Raw genomic sequence first — 12,560 nt, forward strand, 5'->3', positions numbered from 1 at the left:
GAAGCTTGCTATGGTTGGAATTATACTAGTGAGTGGTACAGAAGGCTGCACAGTGAGTCACCATTAATTGTTTTCTTTTCAATTATTTATTTTGGCTTTTTTATGCTGTGGTTAAAAAGGTAACAATTTACATCATAATTAGCATTTTGATAGATTTATTCAGCCACAGTAAAAAATAAATAAATAAATAAATTCCTGGTTAGAATCATGGACAATTGTGCTGCCTACTGTATTTCGGGTGCAAACAGGGGAAGTCGCCCTCGATCGCACACCAGTCCAAAAGCAGGGCATCATATATAAACATACACACCTAAAGAAATTGTAATACAACTAAAATCGAGGCCTGCATGTTTTCTAAAGGGGAGTCTTTACACTTTGGGTGTTAACCTAAGCTCAGAAATACACTAGAGACTGACATCCTGAAACCCTTCAACATCTTGATTATCTCTTTTTGCAAAAAGAAAGTGTGTACATGCATATGTACTTTAAAGCCTGCATAGAAATCATGCTGTATTTGCTGCCTTTGTTTCAAATCCAACGAGTTGTACACTGTTTTCATTTTTTGTAACCGGTTTTACTGTACAGCCGTACAGGCTGCTTATTCTTGATAACTATCTGAGATTGTGGGTTCAACAATTGTTCAACATGCAATGAAACACAATACATGGCTTAGTATGAAATCACCTAATTTATTATATTTTTATTTTATAACATTTTCTTATACCTACACGAATGGATGATAGACTTCTATATTATATCTGCTCAGTGTGAATTTAAGGTCAGTAACCCAACAGACCAGCAGCTTGGCTGTACTTCAGCTGGGGACTGCGCCATCTTGTGGAGGATTTCAGCACTTTTTTTTTAAAGCAAATAATGACAGACCAATTTCAGGTTCTCAACGTAACCAGCAGCAAGAAAGTTATGGTTATATCTGTTCTTTGTATAAAAGCGGTTCTACATTTGTCCTATTTTGACTATGTACGTACATAATGCAAAATCAACAGTGAAATAATTTATATTTATATGGAGTATATGCGCACGTTTTGAAAATACGCAAATAATTTACTGTATTTTATTGTTTGTAACGTAATTTAAAAAAGCATGTTAATAAAATAAATGGCCGGTATGTGCATAAAACTATTAATAGACTGTATATTATTTTACATTTTAACTGATCATTATTAAAATAATTACATTTACATAGAGCATATACTTAAAATCTACATAGTCTATCACAATATTTTATATTTCCCTTTCCAAACGAGTGAAATCATTTTAAAATATTGATATCAATGTTTATTGTATTGTCTTTAAAAAAAATTATCTTTAAAGGTTTGTATTTTGGCGTGATGTACTTCCGGTTTTACGTCAACCGTTTACTACGCCTTTTTGCTGATCTACAGATAATGCGAACAGAACGCACGTGACACAATATGGCCTCTAGATCAGCGAACGTCCACAGAGTCGTGTCGATGTCGCACACTGTCGCGCTTCAGTTCGGTTAACGGCGTTCACACTGAAAGCAGGTGGATTCTGGGTGTATGTGGAACAACAGCTTCGGAAGGAAACTTCATCGCTGTGTAAAAAGATAAGTGTAAAGCGGTGTGAAAGTGAAAGGAGTAGCTGTGTGAGTGAGTGAGTGAGTGTGTGTGTGTTGTGAGTGTTGTGAGTGTGTGAGTGAGAGACGCTGAATCAGCAGCACCCACTCCCTCGTGTCCCGGACTCCCGTTTTAGCGATGCTGTTGACGGTGTTCTGCGCGCTGAGGGACCGCGGGGAGACCACCTTCGCCCTCGAGGTCTCTCCGGAGCTGGAACTCAGGGACTTTTTGGCTCTTTGTGAGCTTGAATCAGGCATACCCGCAGGAGAGATCCAGGTGAGCCGTGCTTAAGAGTAACTAAAGTGAAGGCAGTGAAAGCGGCGGTTTAGCCGGACAGCTAGCTGCGGCTCGGTAGTTTATCCACAGCGGAGAGTCAGGGCTATTAATAGTGCTGAAGTCTCTGGCTCTGGTTTAAAGTCCCTTTTTAACGTCGTAAAAAAGGAGGAAGATGGTGTGGGATCTGGACCTCTGTCTAGTCGGCTGGGTGTGCCGCTCCACCAGCATGCTAGTTAGCCTGGAGTCCTGGTCCATGAGTTGAGCTGAAGAACCTGAACCTCATTCACATAAGCGATTTTGACAGTAAACAGCTGAGGGGTTGCAGGTGTGTGAAATAGGACCAGTTTGTCTAAAAGGTGATCAGAAACGTGTTCGTCATATGGGAAGGAAAAGTGCGATATTTTGCTGCATGTCTGGTCTCTTCTCCGGTTTACTTTCGGTTTGCTTTGCTATTTGAAGAAACCAGCTCAGAGACTGTGTCCTGCTTGAGGAAACATCCAACTCCAAAGTCGTTTGTTTTTCCCTGCAGATCTCCCATGCAGAGCAGCCTCTTAAAGACCTCACCCGAGCCCTGGGGAATTTCGGCCTGAAGGATGGAGACGTGGTGGTGTTGAGACAGGCTGAGAGAAGGCCAGCACCTCAGCCATCCTTCCCAGGTACACCTTCAATCTATTTATCGTTGGAGGAGTTCAACCAAACTAATAACATTTTTATTGATTGAGGATTTAAAGAGAAAATTCCCCCGAAGCTTAGGAGACTCTTACTTCCTCTTTACCAGAGAACAATAGTATGTAGTCTGTCTAGTTCTCTCACCTCGACAACACAAGGGTTCTGAAGCTTCAGATTTCATCCTTTTAGCACCATCTCCTCATGCTGGACTTCTTGTAGTTCCCTCACTAGCTGAGCCTCTGCTTAACAGCTGTTTTAAGCTATGATGCGTCTTTAATACTCAGGGTGGTTTCCCCTAACACTGAACAACACTAGAGGATGATGAGGGAGAAAAGCTGCTCTCTGGATTTAAGGAGCTAACAGTGAAAATTTCTTCCTCAATTTGAGCATGTTAGCCTGTCAGCTCACTGTCGCTGTCTCCTAGAAATAATGTAAACATACAACTAGAATACACCCCTGACCAACATATCAGCACCAGAACCACAAAGCAATGTATAATTTTTTTGTTAATTTTATGGCACTTTTTTATGGTGTGTTCGGTGAAACTTCTTAATATAGATATAGTGTGTGTGTGTGTGAGAGAGAGAGAGAGAGAGAGAGAGAGAGAGAGAGTATATTATTATATCCTGATATCATGTGACAGCATTTGACATGGCTTTTGGAATATTATTTTCCCAGGTCTGCCTCGCATTGATTTTAGCTCTATCTCGGTTCCTGGCACTTCCTCGAACCATCATTCCACCACACAGGCTCAAAATCCCAGGGCTGACCAAACACCCCTTGCTACTTCCCCTGAGCTTTCCCCTCAAGGACTGGACAATCCTGCCCTGCTGCGCGATATGTTGCTCGCCAATCCACATGAGCTGTCGCTGCTGAAGGAACGTAACCCGCCCCTGGCTGAGGCTCTGTTGAGCGGCGACCTTGGTGAGTACAGATGATTACAGAGAGTGGATTACAACTTCAGTCATTGTGGTCTGTGATTTTTTTATTTTTTTTGGGGTGATTTTGACTTTGTCTCTCTCAGAGCGCTTCACGAAAGTGCTGCAGGAGCAGCAGCATGACCGAGCCAAAAGAGAGCAGGAGCGAATCAGACTTCTTACTTCTGACCCCTTTGACCTGGAGGCTCAGGCCAAGATTGAGGAGGAGATCAGGTACAGCGTGGTTATTAGGTTTACGTGTTGTGTCGTGGCAAATCTTCCATAAATCTAAGTGTATGTGGTCTCAGATGATCAGAGAAATCAAAGTCAAAGGCCCCGGGGTTGTGAGGCCAAAAAATGATCAGATAAACCCTGTAGTTGTCTAATTATAAGCTCATACTGTGTTGTAAACTGAAAACATCCACAAACTGCAAAAGCGTGGTAAAATACCAATGCTACATTTTGAACATGTATACAGAGACGTAATTTAAACACTATTATGTAAAATGTATGTTGGTTGAGATGAAATGTTTAAAAAACATACAGGGGATAATGTGTGGTTTATAGTGTTCAGTGTACCCAGTGTGTTTTAGTTTACGAAAATGCAGTGTCCTGAATTGAATTGAACTGGTTTGTACCGTGAATAAAATGCATATTTGTGGTGTGAGCAAACATGGTCAGTAAATCTGAGGTATATTGTATGTTCTCAGGCAACACAATATTGAGGAAAACATGACCATTGCAATGGAAGAGGCACCTGAGAGTTTTGGCCAAGTGGTTATGCTCTACATCAACTGCAAGGTTAATGGACACCCAGTGAAAGCCTTTGTTGACTCAGGTAAATTAGTGATCGGTTATCCATGATGAATGATGATGAGTCTTTAACTCTGCTTTCACTCTACCAAGCAACAAAGTCACTTAAAGTTTGCCAGTTTCGGAAATGTTTTTTTTTTCTCTCCAGCTCTGATATGACCTAGTAGTAGACAAAAGACAAATGTATTCCTGTGAAGGCCACATACAGCATAACAAAATGTCACTTGAAAGCAAGACTGCAGGATTGATTCTAAACATCTAATGTTTAATTAGATTATACCGTATTGCTGTGCTTTGCTTAATAGTGTCAGTAGTATATATATTGAGACTCCCATTATAACGGCACACTGTCATTTTCTCATCTCAGGAGCCCAGATGACCATCATGAGTCAAGCCTGTGCAGAGCGTTGCAACATCATGCGGCTGGTAGACCGTCGCTGGGCAGGGATTGCTAAGGGCGTTGGCACACAAAAGATCATTGGCAGAGTACATTTGGGTATGGCTTAGGCTCAAGAGATGTGTATATTTGTTATATGATGCTTCCTCAAGCAGGCCCAGGTTTAATGTTGCTGTAAATGGCAGGAAAAACCTGACCTTGTTTCCTGTCATAAATGTATTTATAGAAGTAAAATGTGGATTTTAACACCACAGACTTGTTTTCCCTTTAAAAATGTTCCACTGAAATACCCTTCTTTTGAATAAATATGAATATATATAATATATATACACACACACACACACACACACACAGTGAGGAAAATAAGTATTTGAACACCCTGCTATTCTGCAAGTTCTCCCACTTAGAAATCATGGAGGCGTCTGAAATTGTCATCGTAGGTGCATGTCCACTGTGAGAGACATAATCTAGAAAAAAAAAATCCAGAAATCACAATATATGATTTTTTTTTAACTATTTATTTGTATGATACAGCTGCAAATAAGTATTTGAACACCTGAGAAAGTCAATGTTAATATTTGGTACAGTAGCCTTTGTTTGCAATTACAGAGGTCAAACGTTTCCTGTAGTTTTTCACCAGGTTTGCACACACTGCAGGAGGGATTTTGGCCCACTCTTCCACACAGATCTTCTCTAGATCAGTCAGGTTTCTGGCCTGTCGCTGAGAAACACGGAGTTTGAGCTCCGTCTAAAGATTCTCCATTGGGTTTAGGTCTGGAGACTGGCTAGGCCACGCCAGAACCTTGATATGCTTCTTACAGAGCCACTCCTTGGTTATCCTGGCTGTGTGCTTCGGGTCATTGTCATGTTGGAAGACCCAGCCTCGACCCATCTTCAATGCTCTAACTGAGGGAAGGAGGTTGTTCCCCAAAATCTTGCAATACATGGCCCGGTCATCCTCTCCTTAATACAGTGCAGAACTGTCCCATGTGCAGAAAAACACCACCAAAGCATGATGCTACCACCCCCATGCTTTACAGTAGGGATGGTGTTCTTGGGATGGTATTTATCATTCTTCTTCCTCCAAACACGTTTAGTGGAATTATGACCCAAAAGTTCTATTTTGGTCTCATCTGACCACATGACTTTCTCCCATGACTCCTCTGGATCATCCAAATGGTCATTGGCAAACTTAAGACGTGCCTGGACATGTGCTGGTTTAAGCAGGGGAACCTTCCGTGCCATGCATGATTTCAAACCATGACGTCTTAGTGTATTACCAACAGTAACCTTGGAAACGGTGGTCCCAGCTCTTTTCAGGTCATTGACCAGCTCCTCCCGTGTAGTTCTGGGCTGATTTCTCACCTTCCTTAGGATATTGAGACCCCACGAGGTGAGATCTTGCATGGAGCCCCAGTCCGAGGGAGATTGACAGTCATGTTTAGCTTCTTCCATTTTCTAATGATTGCTCCAACAGTGGACCTTTTTTCACCAAGCTGCTTGGCAATTTCCCCGTAGCCCTTTCCAGCCTTGTGGAGGTGTACAATTTTGTCTCTAGTGTCTTTGGACAGCTCTTTGGTCTTGGCCATGTTAGGAGTTGGATTCTTACTGATTGTATGGGGTGGACAGGTGTCTTTATGCAGCTAACGACCTCAAACAGGTGCATATAATTTAGGATAATAAATGTAGTGGAGGTGGACATTTTAAAGGCAGACTAACAGGTCTTTGAGGGTCAGAATTCTAGCTGATAGACAGGTGTTCAAATACTTATTTGCAGCTGTATCATACAAATAAATAGTTTAAAAATCATATATTGTGATTTCTGTTTTTTTTTTTTTTAGATTATGTCTCTCACAGTGGACATGCACCTACGATGACAATTTCAGACCCCTCCATGATTTCTAAGTGGGAGAACTAGCAAAATAGCAGGGTGTTCAAATACTTATTTTCCTCACTGTGTGTGTGTGTGTGTATGTATGTATATATGTAATGGAGGGTGTACTGCAGTTTATTAAGCAGAATGATTTTAGTTAAATGTTTTATACAGTACATTCTGTTCTTTGTTTTGTTTATTTTCCTGCAAGTACATTAAGGTTTATATTGGCTTTTGTGATCTGTGTACTCCAGCTCAGGTACAGATTGAAGGGGACTTCCTGCCGTGTTCCTTCTCCATTTTGGAAGATCAGCCTATGGACATGTTGCTAGGACTTGACATGCTGAAGAGACACCAGGTCTTGCTTTCAAACTCAGGAATGTAATTAAAGGGGAACGAAAGTGCTACTTACATTGCACTGACTCCAGTAATACAAGTTTACATAGATCATGTTCTGACTTGATCACATCTTCCTTTTCATTGTTAATGGTCTTTTACATGATCCCCATTATTTTTGAAGCCATGTCATGACTCCTACATGAGTCCAGAACCTTTTGTGTGACTAAAAATGAAGTAGACAAGCTATGCTGAAGGATAGTTGCATGATTTCGATGTTCTTCAGCTGCCTTTAATGAAAGCATCACAAACCTGCTTAAAAAATATAACCGCTTAGAGAAATAACTTGGCTGATCAGGTCTGGATGATTTTTTTTTAAGGTTAGTACTTAGTGATTATTTTCCCCTGTCTGGATGTTTTTCCCAGTGCTCTATTGACCTTAAGAAGAGTGTGCTGCTGATCGGGACAACAGGGACAGAGACACGTTTCCTTCCTGAAGGTGAGCTGCCAGACTGTGCCAGACTGGCGTACGGGCCAGAAGCGCGAGAGGACACCCGACCAGAGGATATTGCAGACCAAGAGCTTGCAGAGGCGTTACAAAGATCCATACAGGACGGCGGTGAGCTGCATGCATAGAATTCTGTACACTGAAATAGACTGATTAGTGAATAAAAATATAGATGCAGTATAGTGCAGAAAAGTGCATCAATTTAAACAGAGAAATATAGTATACAAATTTTACACATTTTATTGATCATGTGAAACAGAATTGAAGGCATTGCATTTGTTTATTTAATTGCATTCAGTTTTGTTTTGACATTTAATAAATGTTATAGTAAGAATTTATTGAACACTTGGGAATATGGGATACTGAGCAGTCCACAATTATCGTCCCCCTTCATAAAAAAAATTCACAAGATGCATATTCTTTTAGGACTATTATCAACATAAAGAGATGGATAGTAATTGACCTGCACAAATACATGAACATTTAATAATTAGTTAAAAACAATGAAGGCTACAAGAGAACATCTGAAACATTGTTGGTTGTCCTCAGATTAGACATCAATTTTGAAAACTAAATGTTTAGGTCATGCACGTTATTAACATGTTTGGTGACAAAAGGCCACTTGATACACACTTTAAATAATGGTGGTGGACCAGCAGTGATTTGAGGCTGTAATCCCTATTGGAGACCCTGTGGATTGAACTAAAAACAGGAAGTTGACATGCACAAACCCAACATTACAAACATTTTAAAATGTTGTTCTGGTTTGCAGGCATGACAAAATATTAATTTCACATGTGCTTATAATAATAAAAAGTAATAAGAAGGTTGTAGTTTGACTGCATTTTCAGCTCAAAAGAACACCTACATATTATTTTTTATATTAATTAACTTTTCTGGTTAAATGAAGGGTCTCTATAATTCTGAAGGGCATTATAGGTCCAGTTAAAGTAGTAATATTTAGCAAATTTATTTATAAGGTTTATCAGGAACGGATTAAGAACAGCTTGTGGCGATTTGGTGATTTATGAAGCATGTTGTGGATTGTTTGCTGTGCAACAATGGTAATGTTACCCAGCTCACCAAGTGATGTACAGTGTACAATGTAATTGTTCTCACAGTGCTACTACTAAAACCATGACATTGGCAAATGAAGACATAGTGGGCCTGTAGATGTTTTCTTTGTTTTATATTGGCACCATAACATGAAATTAATATTCTGCTGCATGTCTGCGTAATCCCTGCCTCAACTACAATATTAGTTGATTTCAAGATGACATTGTAACTACTAAAACATGTTTACCTTGAGAAAAACGTGTGTAAAAGATACTTGGGATCACACTGTACATGCACTAAAGATTTTACTCAACAACCTCTCTCTCTCTCTCTCTCTCTCTCTCTCTCTCTCTCTCTCTCTCTCTCTCTCTCTCTCTCTCTCTCTCTCTCTCTCTCTCTCTCTCTCTCTCTCGATCTCCTTTCTCCCTCTGGATGTGTGTGATTCCTAAATTTTGGCCTCCCGTTGCATGCCGTGTGTGGTGTGTGCTAACCATGTGCAGGGCAACACTGATGCATTGGACAGACAGCTGAACAGGGCCCTGCTTACCCAGGTACAAAAGCCACACATGGCTAAAGGATCTCTTAATATTTAAATTTTGGAAAAAAAATGTATAAACTCTAATTACTAAGCAAGAAAGGTTCAACTCATTAAATGAAGTAGAAACTTTATATAACCATGGATAGGGTTATAGAGGCAAAATTCTATGAAGGTCATTGCTGGGGGGGGCGGGGGGGTTATATTTTTATCTGCAGAATTCAGCATACTTACACAATTTACATTTTTGTATCAAAACTTCTGAACAAAACAGAAATTTACCAAAAAAAAAAACCAAGATTTTAAAGAATAAGAGTAATAGCCATATTCTACAGTACATAGGCATGTGCAAGAATCCTTGAGTGCCAAGTGTCACTTGATAAAATTAAACGCATGCCTGTTTACAATTCCATGCATGATTTGCAATGTATGTTAACCCTTTTGCATGCTTTTTCTCTGTTGTAATTAAATGCATACATAATCAAGTTTTGCCTTTCTCGCTAGAAATTGCAGATGGAAAAACTACCTCACCAGAGCCCCCGCCACTCGAGTTTCCCCAACCTGTTCATACAAGTCCTAGTCGAAGTTTTACATTAGACCGCTCCAGATCTGCTCCAGCCTCCATTAGCCAGAGCCTGTCATCAGAGGCATCATTCAGTCCATCTCAAACCCAGGGAGAAATAAAGTCACCACCATCTGGCACCCAGGGCATGAGTGAACACAACCCAACATCTGCCTCATCCCTGCCTTTAGTAGTGGAAGAATATGCTCAAAATCCTTCCCACGGGCAGGTTGATGATTTCCAACCTCAGTCAACAGCATCACCCATTCTCCCTGCTCAGGAACCATTTTCTAGTACTGTGTCAAATGACGATAAAGGGAATCAATTTATACTTTGCAGGAAGTCCATGGCAGATTTGGATGCAGGAGATAGCTTAGAGGAAATAGAAGAACCTGATTCCCAGACTGACTCCCAGAATGATGTTTGCCTTCAGGAAGTAGATACTGCAGATTCTCCTGATCCAGAAGCTATCAGAGTTCAAATATCTGATAACTTCCCAGAAAAAGATCAAGGCAACATAATGAATGTTGTAAATGGTCAAACAGATCAGCTTTCAGAGTTTACGAATCACCACACCCTTACAGGTCCATCTAGTTCATCTAAAGACTCTCTTGTCGACTTAGAATCCGAGATGAATATGGAAACTAGCCTTGTTTCAAACAGTGAAATGACTTCAGAAAGGGACCAGTCAGAAAGCAACAATACCCCTTCTCTGGCTCAAGCCCTGAAGGAACTTCACAAGCTTTTAATGTCCAACAATAATGCTCAGGCTTCTGCCCGGAGCCCTCTACCTGACACCTCAACGCCAGACACTGATGAAGTTGACCATAACCCAACAAGAAAGGATTATGCAAGTGCCGGCCCAAATGTTATTTCATCATCTCATACTGCCATGACCAACAAAACATCATTTGCCAAATCTGAATATGATGCTCTAGAAGAGGATGGTACCTTTGAAGGATTGACAGTAAGATCTAAAATACAAGAAGGCAATCATTCTGATGGGTTTGCAAATATTGAGGAAGGCATGACAAGGATTCCTGAAGGAAATCAGGTGGATGAGAGTGGGGAAGATCTTATGTTGGAGCCAGAGGAAGCCCCTCCTGCTGAACCATCCCAATCCCAACAGCAACCATTGTCTGTAGCAGTTGGCTCCTCGGCAGGCAGTTCCAACCTTGTGCCTGTAGAATCCTCTTATCCATCAGTACAAAGTCCTGGCTTGGCTCTTCTCCCTCTTTCAGACTCCATCCAGCCTTCCACACTAACATTATTGGGACAATACCCTGTAGAGCACATTGAGAGGATCCAAGCAGCAGGGTTCTCGTCTCATGAGGCAGCTGAAGCACTCGAACAGGCTGAAGGCAGTGTGGAACTTGCCCTACTGGTGCTGCTCGCCAGGAAGATCACTGTGCCCACTTAGACCCATTACAGACTTATTTGCCACATAATTTGGATTCTGTGCTCTTTCTTTTTGTTGCCCTTTCCCCCCTTTATTTGTGCATAGTAAATGTATTGTTTTAAATCAGTTTATATGTTCCCATATCAATAGCAAGCTTTTTGAAGGAAATGATTAGGCAATTTGCACAAAGTAAAGCCTGAAATTTCTTTCCCACCCCCTTTAAATGGTTTCCAAATATTGAGGGTTACTGCTTTTAAATGCTGTCTGGTTTAAGTTGATTTGCATATTGCTATTGATGGTTACTTGTATGTAACTTGTTCGTTTGACATGCAGAGACATGAGTTTTATCTCGGATGACAATGCCTTTAATTGAGTGGCTGTAAAACTCAGCAGTGAATGGTGTTTTAATTCTGAATAGTTTTATCTCTCTCTCTCTCTCTTTTTTTTATTTATTCTCAAACTACTGAGGATAACTATACCTTGCTCTTTAAATAAATTTTGGAAATAAAATTGGGTGGTTCTTGAATATGAAAAAAAGCAGTTAGTAAAACAAACCTGGTTTATCTGTCAAATGACCTTTTGCATGCACCTGGTGTATGGCAACTTAAGCAGAATGTTTCTTGTATTTTAAGGTTGCTGTTTTATGAAAACAGACTGGTCCCCAGTGGCCTGTTAAGCTTAAGCCTAGATTTAAAAAAAAAAATTGCCGGTGAATCATCATCATGTGTGTCCCAAGTTAGAACATACAAATACATACTAACTTAACCCATATCTGTGAGGCCAGTGTAGATGGAACTCCTTTGCTAAATTTGCAATAATTACCAAATACTGTATCTTTATTTCTCTCAGATTTTATGCTCATTTTATAATCACCAATTCTGTTAAACTTGACCATTGTGTTTTATCATGTTTGAAATGTTTGCCTTCAGCTTTTTTAAAACGTATATATAAGCCCCAAAGTTTATTAGTGTTGAAAACAATCTTCAGCAGTATTTTTGTAGCTTTTTTTTGTGTGTAACAAATGGGAAATGAATAGTTGTGGGAGGACGAGATGTAATACCCGGAGGTCAGGAAACTTCTGCGAATCATATTTCATTACCATTCGTCTATGTTTTACTTTTCAGGGATTTTGCAATAGTCTTTTTGATGACACTTATTGTTAATATGAAACATGATCTTAGTATAGTTTGGTGTGAAACTATTCAATGATCAGAAAAGTACAATTAATTGGACGGGGACTGGAGGCCTGTTTGGATTTCAGTGTTTGTGCTTTGGTCATCAGTGCACATGATTACATAACATATGCTGATTTGTGTAGGATTCAATCAATTCTCCCACCTTGTTTGTTTGTTTTATCCTTCTCCATGACTTCAATCATGTTTGGTGGAAATCCAAGCTGCTCTGTCTAGCTGTCTGAGTGTATAACCTTTGACATTTTATAAGGTAGTGTCTGACTCAGCTGTCTTTACTGTTTGGATGATTTCCTTTCAACTTGTATACAATTTAAAAAAATAAAACAATTAAAGAAAAATGTGTTTCTTTATAACCTCGAAGTGTGTTTCATTGCGTAATAGGAGACAATAAAGTCATACTAGATAGTACATTTCAGTTCATTAGGTTG

The 12,560-nt window shown here is 40.0% G+C and overlaps 1 protein-coding gene across 2 annotated transcripts; it reads left to right on the forward strand.

Annotated features, from left to right (window-relative positions):
• Positions 1-1,391: 1,391 nt before the first annotated feature.
• On the forward strand, positions 1,392-12,470 carry ddi2 (DNA-damage inducible protein 2). Of its 2 annotated transcripts, XM_083559338.1 has the most exons (10): positions 1,392-1,874; positions 2,404-2,530; positions 3,222-3,467; positions 3,568-3,694; positions 4,171-4,298; positions 4,641-4,769; positions 6,798-6,901; positions 7,306-7,498; positions 8,944-8,994; positions 9,483-12,470. In XM_083559338.1, the coding sequence occupies exons 1-9, from the start codon at positions 1,737-1,739 to the stop codon at positions 8,952-8,954; spliced, it is 1,203 nt and encodes a 400-aa protein (XP_083415464.1). In that variant the 5' UTR covers positions 1,392-1,736; the 3' UTR covers positions 8,955-8,994; positions 9,483-12,470. The 2 variants fall into 2 exon arrangements, with proteins under 2 accessions (XP_083415464.1, XP_083415463.1); XM_083559337.1 differs by lacking the exons at positions 1,392-1,874; positions 2,404-2,530; positions 3,222-3,467; ... (3 more) ...; positions 6,798-6,901; positions 7,306-7,498.
• The last annotated feature ends 90 nt before the right edge of the window (positions 12,471-12,560 follow it).

This window comes from Silurus aristotelis, assembly GCF_946808225.1.
Source record: "Silurus aristotelis genome assembly, chromosome: 2".
Taxonomy (NCBI): Eukaryota; Metazoa; Chordata; class Actinopteri; order Siluriformes; family Siluridae; genus Silurus; species Silurus aristotelis.

Bases quoted from the DNA above. Each gene is read 5' to 3' on its own strand.
- ddi2 (XM_083559337.1), top strand. From the start codon at position 9,689: ATGAGTGAACACAACCCAACATCTGCCTCATCCCTGCCTTTAGTAGTG.